At 41.6% G+C, this 22,237-nt stretch overlaps 1 protein-coding gene across 15 annotated transcripts in view; it reads left to right on the forward strand.

Annotated features, from left to right (window-relative positions):
- Window positions 1-21,885, forward strand: part of TRPM3 (transient receptor potential cation channel subfamily M member 3) — a 919,012-nt gene extending 897,127 nt beyond the window's left edge. For 9 of the 15 annotated variants that reach the window (XM_074394685.1, XM_074394688.1, XM_074394689.1 and 6 more), the window contains 2 exons: window positions 1,074-1,206; window positions 13,492-21,885. In XM_074394685.1, coding sequence (XP_074250786.1) covers window positions 1,074-1,206; window positions 13,492-14,944 — 1,586 coding nt within the window. In that variant the 3' untranslated portion in view covers window positions 14,945-21,885. The remainder of the gene's footprint in view (window positions 1-1,073; window positions 1,207-13,491) is intronic. The other 6 variants (XM_074394692.1, XM_074394693.1, XM_039461313.2 and 3 more) reach the window with 1 other exon arrangement.
- Window positions 21,886-22,237: the final 352 nt, after the last annotated feature.

Raw genomic sequence — 22,237 nt, forward strand, 5'->3', positions numbered from 1 at the left:
AGAGCCCAGAGCTCAACAACGGCTCATTGAAGTCAAAGATCCAGAGTCCTCCTATTTTTAGGCTCAGTTATTCCTTTTGTGCTCTCTCGTTTCATGGCCACAAAATAGCTGCCTCACCTCCAGTCATCATGTTGATGTTCCAGGCAGGAAAAAGAGGGGAAGGTGAAAAACTATAGAAAAAAGCCACCACCACTTTGGGAGGCCGAGGTGGGTGGATCACGAGGTCAAGACATCGAGACCATCCTGGTCAACATGGTGAAACCCCGTCTCTACTAAAAATACAAAAAAATTAGCTGGGCATGGTGGCGCGTGCCTGTAATCCCAGGTACTCAGGAGGCTGAGGCAGGAGAATTGTCTGAACCCAGGAGGCGGAGATTGCGGTGAGCCGAGATCGCGCCATTGCACTCCAGCCTGGGTAACAAGAGCGAAACTCCGTCTCAAAAAAAAAAAAAAAGAAAAGAAAAGAAAGGAAAAAAAAAAGAAAAAAGCAACCACATCTCTTTATTTTATCAGGGAAGTGAAATCTCTTCCCAAGACACCACCCCTCCCTCCAGCAGACTTCTTTTGTTTCTTGGCCCAAACTGGGTCCTCATGGTTGCTGCTAGCTTCAAGGGAAACTGGAAATGCTTGTGTTTGGCTTTCTCAGCTCAGTAGCAGGAAAGTAAAAAAGGAGAAGGAGGTTGCAAAAGGGCTGTTAGTAAATCCAATCAATATGTCTCTCTGCCGCACCCCCAGCTTAGAAGTTTTTGAGCTTTTAAGATACCTCTATGCTTTGAATAGCTTCCATTCCTTGATTTACCTTTTTACCTGCCCTCACGACTTGCCTAATTCTACCCAGCTCCTGCAGTAAACCAGTTATGCTCAGGTGAACTTCAGAGACCCATAATAAATCTCATGTTCAGAAAGAACATGGTGATGGAAGTTGTCTAATTGGATTTGGATTTCATCTGAGACGTAGCAAGGAGTCCAGGCCCCCTTTCCCGACTGGATTTGTACTGGGACTGTCATTAGGCTCACGAAACAGATTTCATTGCTTTTACTTCTGTCCCTCATGGCTTTTTTTTTTTCCACAGAACTCTTCATAACTGATGATGAGCTCAAGAAAGTACATGACTTTGAAGAGCAGTGCATAGAAGAATACTTCAGAGAAAAGGATGATCGGTTCAATTCATCCAATGATGAGAGGATACGGGTGACTTCAGAAAGGTGTGTTTCATGGACACATGCCTCCGGCAGATGTGCTGTGCCAAGGCATGCTTTATCCATTGAGTTTATTCACACAGTCACAAAACAGAGACCTTTTTGTCTGTTTTTATTGTCTGAGAAATCATGGAGCTTATGAAAGAACAGAACTTTGCCTAAGGTGTCTGCAGATCAAAATCCCAGACTTAAAGATCCTACACTTCTCCAGCAGGCAGGAGCAGCCGTCCTCCCAGACATAAGAGAATTTTGAGTACAGGACAGCCTGAGGTTGCTGGCTCAGACCAGAAATTGGAAAGTTCTGACCCAGACGAAACCCAAGCGAGACTCGCCCGACTCTAGGCTCCCCAGCAGTTAATGTTTTGTGTAGGCTATTGAATGTCTTTTCCAAAGGAGTTGAACAGCCCTAGTGCCTGGCTTATATGAGTGCCCAACACCTTCTGAATAAACGACAGTAAGAGTTGTAAATTAGCTAAAATAATAATTAGGATTTTCCCCCAGAATTGTTTTTTTTTTCTTTTTATAGAACAAGATAAAAGCAAAAAATAAAATTAAATCAGATTTTTCTACCCAGTGGTTATATACGTTTAGATCTCATTGGTAGCCAGGAGGACTATAAGAAAAATCTTCCAACTGAAGGATACACCTCAGAGTATTTTTTTTTTAAGAGAGAGAAAGAGACAGAAATCTTCAAATAAATAGAAGAGAATTTCTTAAACCTATTGAGTCTAGCTTTATGAAAATACCCTTACATTTTCTCATTTTTCTTATTTTGCTGTAGTCTAATAAAATCTTCACTCCAGGCTGGCACATTCAGAACCTAGCATTTGGGAACCACTGTCCTGAAGAACACCCAGAATATTATAAAACATTGGTGTAACTTTAAATTTTAAGCATTTGCAATATAAAGATGGCAGAAGCAAATTAGAAATAGTGTAGAAAGGCATAACATATTGATGACTTTAGTCAGTATGACTCGGGCTTCCAAGATTCAAGGCAGTCACCTTCAGTTTTCATGAAATGACATTTTGTCTTCTCATCCACTTCAGACTTCTCTAGTGGCTCTGTAGAAATCACATAAATGGTATATTCTGTCCCTGGCCTTTTATTTCTTTAAAGAATTCTGTCTAGGTAAGTAGGTATATACACATATGCCATTGAGTGATCGTATCCATCAGTACTCAGCCGATACTAATAAAGTTTAAAGCAATGCACAGATTTTATACACATCTGTTGCTGCAAATAGACCATTTTATGATGATATAATGTAAAGCAATTTTCTCGCAAACAGAAGAAGGAACTAAAAGTCTGAAGATATTTCTCATTCTGAGGCCTTGAGAAAGCTATTTATTAATGGACATATAAGCACGTAGTTCCCCGGAAACGAGGCTAGGTGGACACATTACCCATTGTTCAAACATGTTTACAAGGCATTTTTCTACAGGCCTTTGAAATGCTTTTTAAATTCAGAAAAGCCATAGACCTGGTGGGAAAGAGAGTTAAGAGAAAAAATGAGTGTTAAGATGCAAGAAAAACTTTGCCTCCTGAGGAACTAGAACAGGAGGTGCAGCACCAGCACATAGGAATAAATTGGGACCAGTTCACTAATTCTTTCTGACAACAAACAGAAACTACTGTACATCTACTTGAGCCTCTGGCCCCATGCCTGCAAACCCTTTAAGAATACTCCTTCCCCAAGGCCCTGTTCCTTTCTGGGTAATTACAGAACTCCATCCTCAACAAGGTGAACAATTTCCAGAAGTCCAGGACAGAATGTAGACTCACCCTCCCTGTGCCCTAGCCATTAAATTGCCCTTCTGGAGTAATGGGGGCCTGAAGGACCCAGATGACCTCATGACCAAGCCCAGATGCCAGAGAAACAAACCTAAGCCAGGCTTCATACTGCTGCTTCTGTGTGTGTGTGTGTGTGTGTGTGTGTGTGTGTGTGTGTGTGTGCGTGCGTGTTGGAGTTTTAATGCTGTTGTTGTCACTGCCGTTTTTTTTTTTTGCATGTGTGTGTGTGTGTTTGTGTGTGTGTGTGTGTGTGTGTGTGCGCGTGTTGGAGTTTTAATGCTGTTGTTGTCACTGCCGTTAGTTTTTTTTTTGCATTTGTAAGTGAACCAAAAGATAACATCTCTCAACACTGAAACTGCTCTCAGCACAACAGACACACCATAGGGTGCACAAGGGAACAGAGATTAACCAAGGGAAGAGTAAATCCCTATTACCAGTCTCAAACATCTAGGACGTGTCCTGAGTGTAGTGGCAGGTAAAATCACCTGTCCTATTTACATTTGAGCGAGAGAAAGATAAGGATATGTATGTATAAACACACATTTGGAAAGGTACGTATGGTTAGATTTACCTAAATTAGCCGTGCATAGTCTATACAGTATGTAGAATAGTACATAGTTTTACCTTCCCATTAGATAACCCCAATAACAGGGCTTTGAAATCAACATTAAGAGCTGGCTCTTTGTCCTGCTAAAAGACTTAGGAAAAGGAGTTTCTTTACAGAGTAAGCTTCCGACTCCTCCTCCTGCCACTGCCCTTAAAACACAAGTTATTTATACAGGTTGTATTTGGCTGAGTCTTCGTAGAAATACAAAGATACCCCCATAATTATCCATTTAAATGGATCATTATTTCATCACACTTTTGCAGCACCGTGGTATGTAAAGAGCTAAATACAAATTCAGGAGATCATTAACACCTCATAGGAACTTGATTCTGAAAAATCCTTATCTTTCCCCTTTTTTATATAGCAATGACCCTGATGCATCTAGAGAAATTCTAGAATATAATGAGCTAGCGGAGTACCCAATGCCCTCTGCTTTATTTGGGATAATATCTAACTAATGATAATTATACTCAAATAACCAAGCTTTTCATCTATTAAGCAACATTGGTGACTGGCTTCTTTTTTTTTTTTTTTTTTTTTTTTTTTTTTGCTGAGGGGCTTTGGACTCTTGGCTGAAGATAACCAATACTTGATGACTGTTTCATCCAATTCTGTGCTCACTATCTTTTCATGAGCTCAGTTCTGTTTCAATATGTGAATACCAGGCTTTCACCATTGCCAGGCAGTAAGCCACACACTAAGGACCCACAAGGCGGGCTTCAGTCCTCAGGAAACATGCAGCCTCATGGAGTTCTTGTGTGCATACCAGCAGGGATGACCAGAAGCATCCAACCCAGTGGTTCTCAGTCTCCGTCAGGTCTCAAAATCATCTGGAGGGCTTGCTACAACACAGGTTGGCTGGGTACCCCCTTCCCATCCCTAGAGTTTCTGATTCACTAGGTGTGGAGTAAAGCCTGAAAATTGCACTTTTTTTCTTTGAGACAGTCTTGCTCTGTTTCCATGCTGGAGTGTGGCGGCACAATCTTGGCTCGCTGCAACCTCCGCCTCCTGGGTTCAAGTGATTCTCCTGCCTCAGCTTCCCAAGTAGTTGGGACTACAGGTGCCTGCCACCATGCCCAGCTAATTTTTGTACTTTTAGTAGAGTCAAGGTTTCACCATGTTGGCCAGGATGGTCTCAATCTCTTGACCTCGTGATCCATCTGCCTCACCCTCCCAAAGTGCTGGGATTACAGACGTGAGTCACCACGCCCAGCCCAAAAATTGCACTTCTAACACGTTTCCAGATGATGCTGATGTAATGTTGACCCTGCTTGTCTGGGAACTATACTTTAAGAACCACTGATGGAAAACAATGGACAACTGTTAAGTCCAAACGTGGGACAGCATGGTGCTGAATTATTCACTGTAAATCATATAAAATCCTGGCATCTTACATTTGGAAAATGTTCTGGAGGTCACTGAGTACAGACTGCTTGTACCCAAAGCAGTTGTTTCCGCCACACACCTGACCAATGGCAACTTAACAAACATGTTCTCAGCAACTGACACAACCAAGGCCTGAGTAGGAGGAGAGGATACAGGGAGCTACTTTGAAATAATGCACTGTCTAGTTACACCCAACCTGGATTTGAATACCTCCTGGAAAAGAGGAGGAACTGGCTATGCTACCAGTCTTAAAAATGAATATAGGAAAAGACTTTTCTCTCTGAAAATTAAGGCCCGGCATGGTGGCTTACACCTATAACCCCAGCACTTTGAGAGGCTGAGGTGGGCAGATCACCTGAGTTCAGGAGTTCAACACCAGCCTGGCCAACATGGTGAAACCCCCTCTCTAGTAAAAATACAAAAATTAGCTGGGCATGATGGCAGGCATCTGTAATCCCAGCTACTTGGGGGGCTGAGGCAGGAGAATCACTTGAACCCGGGAGGTGGAGGCTGCAGTGAACAGAGATGGGGCCACTACACTCCAGCCTGGCCAACTGAATGAGACCTTACCTAAAATAAAGAAAATTAAAATTCTTTTCTCTATGAAATAATATTTTGCATATGCGAAGATCACTGTCATCTCCCCACTGTGCTGTATATTTTCCAAACTAGATATTCCATGATTATTTAATTGCTTATCCTTTCCAGCAGATCATCCACTACCCTGCTCACTTTCTCAGTATGCACTTCAAATTGTCAGCATCCTTTAAATGTGGTGCCTAAGTTAAACTCAATTCCCGTGTTGTAGTCAGAGCCTAAATTTGATTCCTTTATCCATTCATTTACTTTTTTTGAGCACGTACTATGTACTGGACTAGTACATATAGAGTAGGATGAGGAATTATCTTCATGGTATAATGGAAAGAACACAGTATAATGTGCATAGCATAGTATAACAAAATTTTAATACTAATTCTGCAGTAACTAGCTGTGTGACCTTGAGCAACTTACTCAACTCCTCTTAACCTATGTCCCCCTTCATAAAATGGAGTATTGAGACCTAACTAGAGAGTATTAAAAGTTATTGAGATACCTATGTATGAGGTATTATGCTTTCAGTAAATGGTGATTATTATTTTTTGACCTACACAGTAGGTGTGCTATATAATTATATTACTATTCTTAGCGACCAAGTCACATCTTTGGCTCAGAGTACACATTCAATGAATTAAACCAGGGCTTTTATACATGAGCTGATTCAATATCCTCAGACTTCTTCTTGTGAAATGTTTGTTTTAACCTGGAATCCAGACTTAATATTTATTACTATAAAATTTTTCTTTATTTTTTTCCCTTTAGCTCATTATTTCAGCACCTCAAGTACTTTGGGATCCTGATTTTTTCATCTATTAGTTTTTCACCCCGTTCATTTTAGGCCATCATTTGTTTGATGACCACACTTACTATATCTTTGACATCGTTCACCAAAATGTTCACAAGCACAGATCAGGTAAAACAGGTCAGAGGACCACAGCATGACTCCAAAAACTATGTTTCACGATGACATCAGCTCATTGCTCTACCATCTCTCCTTTGGTTAGTTAGCCAGCTAGGTATTCCCATTTCTTCAGGTGACCCAGCATGTCAACCTCCTGTCCAAAACCACAAGGTACAGCATAGATACTGTGCGTCTACGTCAATATGTTGGTCTTGATTATCAAAAAAGGGGCAAGATTAATATTGATCTCATGCAATCTCCTGTTAAGTAACCTTATCATTTTTAAGCAATCAAAAAATGCCATCTGTTTAATTACCTACTACTGAGCCATTTTATAATGCTGCCCAGAATTTATGTCAAATTTACATAATTTCTAGAATCCAGGAATTTTAAATATCAGGAAAAGTTTTTTCTATCTCCAATTTCCTGGCATTTGTTTTTATTTCCCATTGATTCTTAAGGGTTGCCTGCATTTTCTGGTGATCACAGATGCGAGTTCTTTTAGGGTTCCTTTAACCCACTGAAAGCATACTTCAAAAAATGCTGGCTTGTGGGCAGCATCTGCCCACGCAGGGCTGTTTTGCTGGACTTGCAGTGATTGTTAAAATTCATCCTGAATATGTCTTTGGAGTAGGCATGCTCTCCGCTGCCACAGAGTCCCTGCCTCCATCATCTGACATCCAGCCTGCTTTCCCTACACACTCGATCTGCCTGCCTATAGGCATTTAATCCCCCAGACTCTTGATTAAAGCATCCAGATCTTCCCACCATCACCCAACCTGCCAGGCTTCACTTGTCAGAAGTTTGAGGTTTGAATTTTCTCCTTGATGGCAACATTTAAGCAAAAGCAAGGATTTAGCACTGTTCCTAATGTCATCTTTTAATTTAGCATTCTTCCCCAAACAAGTAAGTTTTTTTGCCCTTTTTCATTTTACCTAGATCCAAAAAGTGATAGAAACATAACTATTAATAGTATATTCAAGGCCAGGCACAGAAAGACAAACATTACATGTTCCTATTTGTGGGACCTAAAAGTCAAATCAATTGAACTCATGGGCATAAAGAGTAGAAGGATGGTTTCCAGAGGCTGGGAAGGGTAGCGTGGGGTTGGAGAGGGGATGGGAATGGTTAATAGGAACAAAAAAAAAAAAAAATAGAATAAGACCTACTATTTGATAGCTCAATAGGGCAAATATACTCAATAATAACTTAATTGTCTATTTTAAAATAAAGAATTTAATTGGCTTGTTTGTAACTGAAAGGATAAATGATTGAGAGGATGGATACCTCACTCTCCATGATGTGCTTATTTCACCTCACATGCCTGTGTCAAAACATCTCATGTACCCCATAAATACATACATACACCTACTATGTACCCACAAAATTCAGTAAAAAGTCAGAAAAAAAACAGTATATTCAACTTACAATTTTTCATTACAATGGCAGAGAGAAATAACTTAGGATATATGAAATTCATAAGTAATATGTTTTTGAATCAGCGTAAGCCAAAAAGCTGAACTTCATCCACCTCCCATCATATCTTTTTCCAAAGCTGATCTTTGGTCTCTGCATTGAATAAGTTTAAACTTGTTTCTCTTTTTCTCCCCAGAGTTAATGAGAAGGATAATTAACCCAAAGGGAAGGGTAGGTGGCCGTAAACGACTTAATAATTCATAGATTTGATACGAGTCTGTGGATAAGCAGAAGTTTGCTCTAACTGTTCTGCATCCTCGCCTTTCATTGGAAACCTGTGTTCCCTTTTCCAACAGGAGCCCCGAGGACTGAGTTCATGCAATACGGGATTGCTTTTATCCTTATCCTCCATGCACCCCACTGCCAGCACTCAGGGAATGTCTGAAATTTAGAACAGGCATGGCCCACCAATACTCTGTTCTTTTACCACACATTTTCTTTCACCACATTTCAAGGTTATCAGAAAGGAAGGCGAAGTTCCATAACACAGCATAACAATTCTTAAGAAATTGCACGTGGAAACCAAAATACTCTTTGCCACCAGAATCTTTTGAATGCTCTTTTCCTGGCATTTCTTTTTATTTCCCATTGGTTCTTAAGGGTTACCTACATTTTCTGGAGATCACAATTAGGAGTTATTTCTCCCAACTGTGAGGACATATTGCTGGCTGAGGAGGCTAGTTATCATCTTAGCTGGGGTTTTGCACCTACCTATTGGGCCTCCTCTCATGGGCCACCTCATAGCTTTCCAGTACCCTGTTGTGTCCCTGCTCTGATCACCTCTTGAGTTATTCAGTAATGAGCCATTCGAGGTTGGAGATTTGAAAGAGGGAACATTCAATAAAGAGTTCCTCCCATAGCACCTCCTCCTCTCTGCAGTGCCTCTTTTTTCTTAGTCACTTTAGGTATCTGTCTCCTTAAATTATCCATAAATTTGTTATCATCCATATATATCTCCATTTGTATTCCCAAAATTCTTTGATCAGAATCAGTTCTTAGTGACTACAATCATGACCCAAAACTGTTGGTATGTACCTCAGGCCTGTTTATATCTGTGACACCTCTCCATTTACATTGAACTTTTTTTTTTTTCTTTTTTTGAGACAGGGTCTCACTGTGTCACCCAGGCTGGAGTGCGGTGATGCCATCTGGGCTCACCACCACCTCAATCTCCTAGGCTCAAGTGATCCTCCTACCTTGGCCTCCCAAGTACCTGGGACTACAGGCATATACCACAACACCCAGCTGATCTTTGCACTTCTGTAGAAACCGTGTCTCCTCATGTTGCCCAGGCTGGTCTTAAACTCCTGTGCTCAAGTTAACCGTCTTCCTCGGCCTTCCAAAGTGCAGGGATTACAGATGTAACCCACTGCACCCAACCTGAAAAATGTTCTTTTAAAGATTCAAGGGAGCAGTCCAGTTATGAAACAAACATATGTAACCTTGACTCTAGGACTTTTTAATTCTTTTATAACCCCCATATTAAACCCCTATCAGTTAAGTCCATGACCTAAGTGATCATACATTTAGATAGTTAAACACACCCAGAATTCTGGGAGAAAATGGAGAAAACAGTCCATTATTATTTTAGTCAAGCCTTACCTTTCAGCCCATCTCTGAGTCCATAGGAGAGTTAAGGTTTGATGAGAACAGTTGCTTGGCCCTATTCCAACAGGGTTCTGTCTCCTGGTCCATGCCCTGCAGCCATGCCTCTTCACTCCTGGGGCTCTCCCATGTACCTTCTCTTTCCCTGAGGAGACTCTTCCTTCTGCACTACTCTGCCATCCTGTCATCTCCTTTGGCTACTCAGTTTCTGTGTCCTACAGGCAACCAGGTCCTGACTCTTCTTTGTGGGGGGAGGGAGAAAATGCTGAGTGCAGTGGCTCCTGCCTGTAAAAATCCCAGCACTTTGAGAGGCTGAGGTGGATGATCGATCACTTGAGATCAGGAGTTTGAGACCAGCCTGGACAACATGATGAAACCCTGTCTCTACAAAAAGTACAAAAATTAGCTGGGTGTCATGGTGCATGCCTGTGCTTCCAGCTACTCAGGAGGCTGCAGTGGAGGATTGCCTGAGCCCTGGGAGGTCAAGACTGCAGCAAACTGTGATGGTGCCACTGCACGCCAGCCTGGGTGACAGAGTGAAACACTGCCTCAGGAAAAAAAGGAAAATAAAAATAAATACTAAATAAAAAGAGGCAGGATCTCCCTGTGTTGCCCAGGCTGTCTGTGGTGCTGTGGCATAGTCATACCTCACTGCAGCCTCGAGCTCCAGGGCTCAAGCCATTCTTCCGCCTCAGCCTCTTGAGTAGCTGGGGCTATAGGGACACATGGCTCTTTAGGTCCTGACTCTTCTGTTACCTGTCGTTGCTGCATCAGCCCTGCCTCTCACCTACAAGTTTTCTCTATAGCGTTGGATCCTAGGGCTGAAGGTGGGGGGCGGGATGTGGACAGAGAGGCCCCCACAGCACAGGCAATGGCAAGGAGATACCTCACAGCACTCAGACCAGTGACCACATGCAGTTAGGTCAAAACAGCAACTTCATCTCTGTCAGTACCAACCTGGTACACACTGGGCTCCAGAGAGAAAGGGAGGAGAAATAAAATGACCCTGCCTCTTATTACTCTGCTAGCATAAGAGAGCTAGTGAGCCCCAATGCCTAAAGTATGTTAAGCATAACATCTCGTGCTACAGAAATGCATGATCTGTCCTCCTCTGGACTTAAATAAACAAGTATTTTATACACTTAACAAAGTTTATTGGCTGGGCGTGGTGGTACTTTGGGAGGCCAAGGCGGGAAGACAGCTTGAGCCCAGGAGTTCAAGCCCAGCCTGAGCAACATAATAGGACCCCATTGCTTCAAAAAAAATTTCAAAAATTAGCTGGGCATGGTGGTGCTCACCTATAGTTCCAGCTACTTGGGAGTCTGAAGTAGGAGAATCACTTCAGCCTAGGAAGTCAAGGCTGCAGTGAGCCATATTTGCACCACTGCCTTCCAGCCTGGGTGACAGAGTGAAACGTTAACTCAAAAATAAATAAATATAAAAGATTATTGCATTACAAAAAAAATTAACTACAGTACTTGCAAAATCAAACTCCATAGGCTAGATGGTGAAAAAGTAATTGGTCTATGAGATGCACAAACCTGCTACTTTAAGTAATTTTGTTTCTTTGGCTATGTTTATATGACAAAATGAAGTGACAGAAGAAAAAGCTGTATTTTCCTTCTGAATTAACTGTCAGCTGAGTGCATGGCATTGAGCTTGCCAGATACAGAATGGCTCAATGTACAAGTCTTCTGAGAATACACCTGGGCATGGTGGCAGAGTGCGCCTGGCCCCTGAGATGTGCTGGGTTGGTTATGGGGCAGCAGGAGGGAGCAAAAGAAAAAATGACAAGCAGGGCTCTTAAGGGCAGGCTGGGACCTTCGGCTGTGTGAAGGGAAGCTGAAGGATAAAAGCAGTGTGGGAATGGCGGCCCTTAGAGAGGCAGAAATGTGCGCCAAGGCAGAGGAGTCACACTCCCATGCTCCTGGCCAGCAGGAGAGGTGGTTTTTAAGAAGCTGACAGGTCTCTCAGAGATCCACATGCCTCTTGTATTATACCTGCTTCTGGCATTGAAATGTATGTGCTTCCCTAATAGAGGTGTCGCTGTCCTTAACAGCTCACCCCCACCCCCACAGACTGCAGGGACCCAGCCTAATTCCCACATCCATTGTGAAGCATGGTCCACCTGCAGCATGTGCCTGAAGAATCAGCAGTCAAATGATTTACTCTGCATATTAAAAGGATTGGAAAAAGTAACTTTAATCCTCTCCAGAAAAGTTGTGCATGGGTCTCATTTAAATTCACCAAAAGGTGTGTCTTTGGACATTTAAAAGTGAAAGTCTGAGCTGAAATCATAACTTGGCTCTGGTTTGTCCTTTCCAAGTTAATATGAGCAAGTGAAAAATAAGGTACGATTTTATTTTTAATATGTGGCCTCTAATACATGGCTTCTACAGAGAGAGAAGAATTGACCCATTGACAGATACTCCAGTGTTTACAACAAATTGCTTTATGCGATCTTAGTTAAATTTCTTAAATGGCCAGGCAGACTGAGTGACAATTAAGTTCGTAAATGTCATTGACCCAGTGAACATTTGTTGACACCTGGCAGGTATTAGGTTAGCCACGTAGAAATGAAAACAGGAATATAAGAAAACCCATGCCCCTAAGGATTCCCAGGGTTCACACCTGTGATCACAGCACTTTGGGAGGCTGAGGTAAGAGAACCATTTGAGCCCAGGAGTTGAAGACCAGCCTGGGCAACACAGCAAGCCCCTGTCTCTACAAAAAATTTAAAAACCAGCTAGCATGGTAGCATGCACCTATAGTCCCAGCTACTAGGGAGGCTGAGGCGAGAGGATTGCTCGAGTCTGGGAAGTTGAGGCTGCAGTGAGCTATGATCACACCATTGCAATCCAGCCTAGGTTACAGAGTGAGACCTTGTCTCAAACAAACAAACGAAAGGTAGGGCATGGTTGCTCATGCCTGAAATCCCAGCACTTTGGGAGGCCGAGGCAGGACGATCGCTTGAGCCCAGAAGTTTGAGACCAGCCTGGGCAACAAAGTGAGAACCCCATCCCTAAAAAAGTTAATTTAATTTTAAAAAGAAAAGAATTTCCAGTGGGAGGGTAGAGAATTCTAGAAATAACAGTAATATAAGGCATCTGTGATCAGCCCACCAGAGAGGGAGAGACAGAGAGGAGAACTAAGTTCTTGACAGATACTCCAGTGTTTGCAACAAATTGCTTTATGCAATCTTGGTTAAATTTCTTGATGTTTTGCTTTTCCTTTATTAATGAAAGGATTGGATTAGATTAAAGCAATCCTGGGTACCTCAGTAACTGCGCCGTGTTAATTCCTTCAGAGATACAACCTTCTAAAAAGATTATCATGAATAAAAATTATTGTATAAATGCAAAATAAAGATAACCCCCATCCATGGAATACAAATTTTACATGTGTATTGCAAGAAAAATAGCTAGATTCTAAAATTTTATTGCAAAAATTCTGGGTAAAATCATCAAAATGCAACATTCTCATTTTCTGGGTGACCCTGATAAGCTAACACCTGAATGCTTACTTAGGTCATTAAACCCTGCCCCAAGCCACAGCTAGACCATGGTGGACTCAGCCCTATTCTACTTCAGTAAGAACGGTTCCATTTTAGTGCCTATTTATCAGGATTGTGCATTCCATTTCCTTGAGGGAAAAGGGGATTGACAGCTAAAACATCGCTGGATTCGATCATCTCTAAAGCCCCTTCCAGCTCAAAAAGATTTGAATTCTGTGATTCTCTGTCACAGCGTCAATTCCAACCTCTCCTCCCCAACCTCTCTCAACACATGTAGCCTGTCTTCCCTCTAGGAAGACAGCACTGAAGTTACCAAGGTCAGTCGCAGCTGTGATGCCCTTTATCCTTGCTCTCATAAGCCCCAGCAGAGGAACCGGGCCAAGTAACTCTCATTCTCTCTTCTTCGCACAGGGTGGAGAACATGTCCATGCGGCTGGAGGAAGTCAATGAGAGAGAGCACTCCATGAAGGCTTCGCTCCAGACTGTGGACATCCGGCTGGCGCAGCTGGAGGACCTCATCGGGCGCATGGCCACGGCCCTGGAGCGCCTGACAGGTCTGGAGCGGGCTGAGTCCAACAAAATCCGTTCGAGGACCTCCTCGGATTGCACGGACGCAGCCTACATCGTCCGCCAGAGCAGCTTCAACAGCCAGGAAGGGAACACCTTCAAGCTCCAGGAGAGTATAGACCCTGCAGGTGAGGAGACCATGTCCCCAACTTCTCCAACCTTAATGCCCCGTATGCGAAGCCATTCTTTCTATTCAGTCAATATGAAAGACAAAGGTGGTATAGAAAAGTTGGAAAGTATTTTTAAAGAAAGGTCCCTGAGCCTACACCGGGCTACTAGTTCCCATTCGGTAGCAAAAGAACCCAAAGCTCCTGCAGCCCCTGCCAACACCTTGGCCATTGTTCCCGACTCCAGAAGACCATCATCGTGTATAGACATCTATGTCTCTGCTATGGATGAGCTCCACTGTGATATAGATCCTCTGGACAATTCCATGAACATCCTTGGGCTGGGTGAGCCAAGCTTTTCAACTCCAGTACCTTCCACAGCCCTTTCAAGTAGTGCCTATGCAACTCTTGCACCCACAGACAGACCTCCAAGCCGGAGCATTGATCTCGAGGACATCACCTCCATGGACACTAGATCTTTTTCTTCAGACTATACCCACCTCCCAGAATGCCAAAACCCCTGGGACTCAGACCCTCCGATGTACCACACCATTGAGCGCTCCAAAAGCAGCCGCTACCTAGCCACCACACCCTTTCTTCTCGAAGAGGCACCCATCGTGAAATCTCATAGCTTTATGTTTTCTCCTTCAAGGAGCTATTATGCCAACTTCGGGGTGCCTGTGAAAACAGCAGAATATACAAGTATTACAGACTGTATTGACACGAGATGTGTCAATGCCCCTCAAGCAATTGCGGACAGAGCTGCCTTCCCTGGAGGTCTTGGAGACAAAGTGGAGGACTTATCTTGCTGCCATCCCGAGCGAGAAGCGGAACTGAGTCACCCCGGCTCTGACAGTGAGGAGAATGAGGCCAAAAGCCGCAGAGCCACCATTGCGATATCCTCCCAGGAGGGCGATAACTCAGACAGAACCCTGTCCAACAACATCACTGTCCCCAAGATAGAGCGTGCCAACAGCTACTCGGCAGAGGAGCCAAGCGTGCCATATGCACACACCAGGAAGAGCTTCTCCATCAGTGACAAACTCGACAGGCAGCGGAACACAGCAAGCCTGCGAAATCCCTTCCAGAGAAGTAAGTCCTCCAAGCCGGAGGGCCGAGGGGACAGCCTGTCCATGAGGAGACTGTCCAGAACATCGGCTTTCCAAAGCTTTGAAAGCAAGCATCACTAAACCTTCTTAGTATCTGTCACAGGAGGCTCAAGAATCCAGCCCTAAAATTCTCTCCAACTCCAGCTTTTGCCCCATCCTTGAATCATACCTGCTTCATTCTTAGCTGAGCAAAACCAGCCAACGCTTTGGGAGGTGTTAACTCAAAGGCGACTTCTGGGCCACAGATGAAGAAAGCATTTGATCTGACCCAATGCCAGACACAGGGGATTTAAGGCATGTTCACACTTGCTGGGCAGGGAGGGGGAAGAGAGGGAGAAGAAAGGGTTAGAGATGAATGTGTATCAGCAGTCACGGCAGGAAGCCATTAGAAAGGGGGAAAACAAGGGGCTTCGAGCACGCTCATGCCAGGAGGCATCTGTTGATTTCTGACCATTATCGAGAGTTGTAGGATGCAGGGCTAAATTGCGAAATAAAATAACATAGCCAGCGTACAAAATGAGATATTCTAAACTTCCATTCTGTTTTCTTTTCACATTGGCTCCATCACTGGTGACTGATGAAGAGCATCCTCTTTATTCAGTATAAGCCGGCAGCAAGCAGTTCTACCTAACGTCCCACATCCTTCTCATGCCAACACTTCTGTAATTGATCATTATAAAGAAAAAAACAAGGTAACAGTCATAGTTCACCTGTCTCTTTATCTATTCACTTCTGGTGCCACAACTGTTTATCCTTTTTTGAAGAAAATAAGGGAACAGAAATGCCTTTTTGTATTGCAATCGAAATGAAAGAAGAGTTGATGTTAAAAGACAAAAGTCAAGTGATTTATTATATACAGTGGGTGTTCAAGTCTAGTCGAGTAAGCTCAGGATCAGGATGAATGTAATTAAATAACTTTATATTTTTTAATTTATTTTGTATCTCACCTGTCATCAATGAATTCATTCACTGAATATGTAATATCAGACTTTAAAAAAAAAAAAAAAAGAAAAAAACTGTGGACGGAACTAGCCTGAAATTGCCATGTGGGATATTCTGTTCTCACTGTTCATGTCATGTGTTGTACTGCTGTGTGACTGTCATCATTTGCATGGCTCCACCACGTCCTCCTGAACACCTCTAAGACGTAACTGCCAATTTTTCACACCACTCATCATATGACCATTTTGTATATGAATCTATGGTTTTATGTGGATATTTTCATACCTAGAGTTTTGCCATCTAATCTGAGCTCAGCATAAATTTAATTGGAGTTTTTCAAAGGCTGGTATCTTTTCTATGGAAATGTTCCAAAGTACTTTTTAAGGAAGTTTCAAAACTATAAATAACCTTAGAATTGACTGGGAGTTTGGTATCAGCCCAAAGCCATCAGTTGCAAGCATACCATGAATATTTTCTTATAGACAGAGCTATAAAAAAAGATACAGTAGACCAAAATAGAAAGCAAATAAACCATATAAAGAGTTCTATAGTATATACCACTTATACACATGTATATGCATTTATGCAGAGACACATATTTATATATAAAATAAACAGACATAAAGAGCTTTCTTAAGAGGCTTGGACTTTTCTATCACCTTGAAGTATAATCAGGATTTTTTTAATACACAAGAAGTTCCATTGGAAGAGTTCATTATACTATTAGACCAAATGTTGAAATTATGATTTTTAAAAATTCCTATGACTTTCTCTCATATCAAACTAGAGTTGTCAAAATGACTCACTCCTTGCCCTCTCTCTGCCCTTTTTTGTCTGAAATCACTCACTATCGGGACATCTTATTTATTCTGGCTTTTCCTAAACAAAGTTTTTACACCAAGTACAATCTGAATAGACATGCAACTTTAAACTTGCTAGTGTTACAGACTCTACGTTATCGGCATAAGCTTCTAGAACAGAATCTGGATTGGAACTGGGATAAAGAAATCTTGACCCCAAATCTTTGGATTCCTATTTGGCTCACTGACATTTAAAAAAGAATAAAGCCTTTAAGGAAAATGACCTATTGTTTCTGGCCTGGGGTACCACCTGGTTCTTTTGTTTAATTATAATTGCAAACACGAAGTTTTACTTCATTTTGTGAAATCAAGTAAATACATCGATTAAGTCTCTTCCTTTAAATGTAAGATAAAATAAAAACTCTTCTGAATAAGCATTTCAGCTATAAAAAGTGTGATGAGGTCACATATGTAAAGACTTAATTCCTTTTCACTGCTTGGTGTTTAGGTGAATTGGTAACAAACACCCAGACTCCCTCATTTACAGTTGTTCTAGGAACACTTAACATTTTATTGGGCCCCATATTAGCTATTTCCCTTCCAGCAAACATGCACAGGGTCTCAGAATAAATCACTTGGTCTTAAACTTCCTTGAGTCATGAATCCCTATGAGGATCTGATGAAAACTCTAGGCCCTCTCTCCAGAAAAAAAAAAAAAATGTACATGCATGCAAAGTTGCAATATAACTTGAAAGGGTTCATGAGCCCCTGGTTCCATATTGACTGATAATGAGGAAAAGGAACCATGTTTGCTCATAGTTAATACAGTTGTAATAGGCACTTTACATTTGAGACCATCTCTCTGTGATTCTCAGGAAGGCCGAATCTCAGCACTAGAGTTTGAACCAAGATTTTGCTATTTTTGTTCTTTAAATGAGATGTTGCTAGTTCAATGCACTTAGATCCTAACATGTTGAGGATTTTTACGTATCAAGCACAATCAAAAGCTGAAGCCTCCCTGAAGGGTCTATAGAGGAATAGAAGCAGGAGGTGAAACCATTATTCATTAACATCAAACACCTCCAGAGCCTCATCCTGGGCCAGACTGGAAGTGAGGGAAAGGCATTTGGAGCGCAAGTGTTGCCATTCATTGTGATTTAGGAGAGAAAAGTATAGGAACTGGGAAACTAAATACTCAACAGTCCTAATCTTGCAATTACCTGGTTCTTTTGTTGGGCATGAAAATTAAATTCTAACATCTGTGAAACGTGTGAACTATATAAGCCAAATTTAAATGACTGTAGACACAAACTGTGTAACTTCCACAGGCCATTTCTTTCCTGTGCACATACATGTGTGTTCTTTTTCAGTCCGTTTCTTTCCATGTCCGGGTTCTCTGTGCACCGATGTGGCATTGATTCTGTGGCCTTGTGCAGTCAGCTTATGCTCAGCCCATTGATTCCACTGCATCCCTGATCCAGGGGACGTTAATTACCTGTCTTTGTGAATTAAGCAGTTTATGAACAGCAAGTTATTGAGGACCATAAATAAAGTCAGAGAGCTCAAGGAAGTAATAGCTGTGGTTTAATCATCTGCTTCAAAGGTGCCAATTTTTATAGACTCCTATATGTAATGATTTGTTCTAAATTGCTTGTTCCTTTTGAAAAAAAAAAATTAAGGATGTTTTATGAAAATGACCGTGGAGGTCTCCTGCTTAACCAATAGACTTTATATTTATAGTTAGAGAGCCCCTCCTTGATAGATTTGTATGAATAGCTGGAATGCTTGGGTACAACTGACATAACTGGTTTGTGTTATTTCTGCAAGCCAAAAGGTGTATTAGTGGTCAGAATGCAGCACTTTACAGAACTGGATGTTTTCTAAATGTCTAAGTTTCCAGGTCTAGGATATTATTTAGCACTTTGAAAGTTCCCCTTTTAAAATTTATATATGAGAATAATCAAATGAGAAAAATGTACTTATAAGAACACAAAATGTGTTTCTTCTGAATGTTTCAAATGTATTCTAAAATGTGGTTTCTATAGATAATATTATGGTAGATAACTGGATAGTACTTTTTTTTTTTTAACTTTCAAGTCTGTACAGTCTACCTGAATGTTTGGGCTGTTTAATTTCTTTAAAGATGATAAATATTATCCAGTCATCCATCGTGCTCTATCTATAGGCTATACCATTCACATGTTGGGCAATGCTGTATTACGAAACACATGGAAACATGTATGTAACCCATGTTTAACCCAGCATAGTTGTAGCATGTGGTTGTATTAATGAACGTTACAGGCCAGCTTTATAATCATTTATAAATCTGTAACATTCAATAAAGAAGCACATGTTACAGTGATTAATTCTGTTCCCAATTCCATGTTATTTAGCATCTTTGTGAACTGGGCATTTTTGTTCCTGATCTGCTTGATGCTTTTCACGTTCCTGTAGTTCACTGTAAAATACGTGTATAAGCTGATGTATCTCCTCTAATGAGCCCTGCGAGCCGTGGTAGGCAAGTTGTGATTTTGTGAAAGATGAACTGGCATGTTATGCAAAAGACTATATGACAAATGAATTTAAAATGATATTTTAAACTCCAGTTGAGTTAGCTGTTTGTTTACATCTGCTGACCCCATGCAGAAGCAGTGTACAGTATTTTATAAATATGTTCATTTAGTAACACTATGTTGTTTCTAGATAAAGTGATGCTAGTGTGTAGGTGGTTATATATTTGGCCTAGATATTGCATTATAACTCACTATCCTTTAACAATAACAATGTGACTTAAGTGGAGTAATCGCTCTCAAAAACCCAGTCTTAATTTTGTGTCAACAAAATGCATGCACTGCTATATGCATTTCTTTTGACTTTTCTAAGGCACTTAACATTTTACTGTTGCCTGCTGTGACGCTTAAGCCAGTTAGGAATTTACTCAAACGGTTGGGCTTCTTACTATGGGGATTATGTTCAGTTTTTAAAAATTAAAAACAAAAAAAAAAGTAACCAAGGGATTTTTAAATCTTTTTTTTTAAGCACTGAACAAATAATATGAAATAAAGTATTAACTGCCGGTTGTATAGCCATGGGACCCAGAGATGGCAAACCAAGCCCTCCTGGGTCTGCCAAGGTCTAGGTGTTGTGCATCTGTGATATATGCAAGACACATTTGATTCTTTAGCGCTACTGGGTGCAAATTGCCAACCTAGAGATGAGAGTGCAAAGTCCATTTGTGAGAGTGCAGAAGTGCGCAGATGGCTGTGAATGTGTGATCCAATGATACAAGAGACCTCCCTCCTTGTCTTGTAGCTTCCTCACCTTGGGGGTAAGCCTAGCCTGGGGGCAGGTGGCATGGGTTTTGGTGTCTGGTCAAGCACTGGGTGATTCTAAAGAGTTTACCTTTTTAGAAAAATCACCATTACTAGAAGCCATTCAACATCTGGAAAAGCGAGGAGCCAATTTGCACAGTTTTGTAAATGACTGCTCCTAAAATGAGTAGAGAAAACTTTCCTCTCAGCCTGCATTGACCTAAGCTTTCTCCTTTCTACAAGTCAGATATTGTCTCTCAGATTGGAGTCAACCAAAGGAAAGGCTGGTTCCAATTTAAGAAAAGCAATTTTTTTCTTTAATTCCTCTCAGAAGGTAGTTGTGTTACCTTTTCTCTGATGATTTCCTTGCACTCATCACTGCTAATGAAAGCAACATGTGACCATTTCTACGGGTCATCTAAGAGAGGATTTGGGTGACCAGGTAATCCAGATGGCAATAAGAGTGAGGTGAATTTTCCCTTCCTTACATTACCTAGCCTACTGGCCTCCTTAAACCTACAGGCCCCTGTGTATTTGCACAACGTTTGTGTGCTGGAAACTGAAAAGACATGTGTATGGCTAGAAGTCCATAGGGTTTGTAAAGAGCATCAATGTCAATCAGGACCCATGCCTTCCTCTGGAGGAGGCAAGTGGCTGAGACCTGTGGGACAAACGGGGAAATTCAGCCTCGTGCTTGGATGTGCGGCTTTCTTGCTTCCCTCTACTTGATTCTCTTCTCTTAGTTCAAGACTAGCTGCTTTTTCACCAGACCAACAGACCCTTGCCCCCATTACCTTTATACCTTGTTGATCCTGCCTCAGTAAGCTCAAACAGCAGCCACTTGGAAAAAGCCAAACATTTTTACTTTGTCCCCGGCCTGATCTTCCCACTAACTTAGCCTCCTCCTGTCTCCACCCCATGCTCCTAATGCGGCTGGTGTTCGCATCCACCTCGTCCAATGTTTGCCTCTCTAAATCTCAAGAGCCCTACACATCTTCACTGCAGCTTCCCACACATCTTTAAAACCAGCCATCTGCACCTAGATTGTGAGGCTGCAAATTCAAATACATGGAGGGGCCAGATCCAGAACACACAAATGTGTGAATGGGACTGGTGAAAGTCAACAGAAGAAACAGAGTTTGTAAGTAAGGCATGAGAGAATACACATCGCACCACAAAGACATTCAAATTCAGCTTTCCGAACACTGTGCTAGCCAAACGAACATGTCTGCCAGCAGCATTCAGTCCCAAAGGCAATAGTTTGGGACCTCTGATTTAGAGCCAACAGGATCAGATTCTTGATTGTGACTTGGTGAGTGTACACACAAAATACACTGAGAACTGAAACGGGGGGGAAAGAAACTTGCCTTATTGAGAGTTACTCTTGTTCTGAATGATATATGCATGTATATTTGTTAGCCACATAAATCTAAACTTGAACACAGAATCTTTGTGAGAGAGATTCAGAAGAAGAGTACCATAGATGGGATGAACTTACCTGCTTCCTGTCACACCGCATCTGACCTGAGTTTATATTGCTGCCACTGCTGTGTAAAACCAGTACGTGCAGCATACTGTACTCACAGCCATTTCATAATATAGTACCTAGACTCTCATTTGTAAACGTTCTAACCCTAGTTTATAACAGGGGAAATTATTCAGATATCATTTTTAAATGAATTCCTACAAGTACAATGGTTTTGAAATTGGGTTTGCTAAGTATATATACATCTTTTCCTTGTGTATGGATAGACCATGGTTTGCATATCTATCGACACTATATATATAAATCCTTAGAAGAATTGTTTTTTTAAAGGTCTATTATTGGATTCACAATGCACTTTGAGCTTGATTGTTTAGATATATAATTCAAAGCAGAAGTTGGCAGATACCACGGGAAAACTTTCTGAAATTTCTGTAACAAATGTTTTGCAATAAAAAAAAAAAACCTCAGTAGTTTAAAACATTACTTGGACTTTCTTGTGCACTTATTTGCCGCCATCTAATCTCCACCATCCTCATGCTAACAAATTTTGAGGTAGAGAGATAATTGCCTACAGCTGCACAAATTACTTGTTCCAGTAAGCAGAAGTTGCAGACAGGTAGCCTGTGGGTCATATACCAGCACGGAAAGGGTATTATTGGCCAGCACAATTTTTTTTTTAATTTGAAACATTTAAAAATTGAGGATGGGCATAGTGGCTTGCTCCTGTAATCTCTGCACTTTGGGAGGCCAAGGCAGAAGGATCTCTTGAGGCCAGGTGTTCGAGACCAGCCTGGCCAACATAGTGAAACCCCCTCTCTACTAAAAATAGAAAAAT

Source organism: Saimiri boliviensis, chromosome 2, assembly GCF_048565385.1.
Source record: "Saimiri boliviensis isolate mSaiBol1 chromosome 2, mSaiBol1.pri, whole genome shotgun sequence".
NCBI lineage: Eukaryota > Metazoa > Chordata > Mammalia > Primates > Cebidae > Saimiri > Saimiri boliviensis.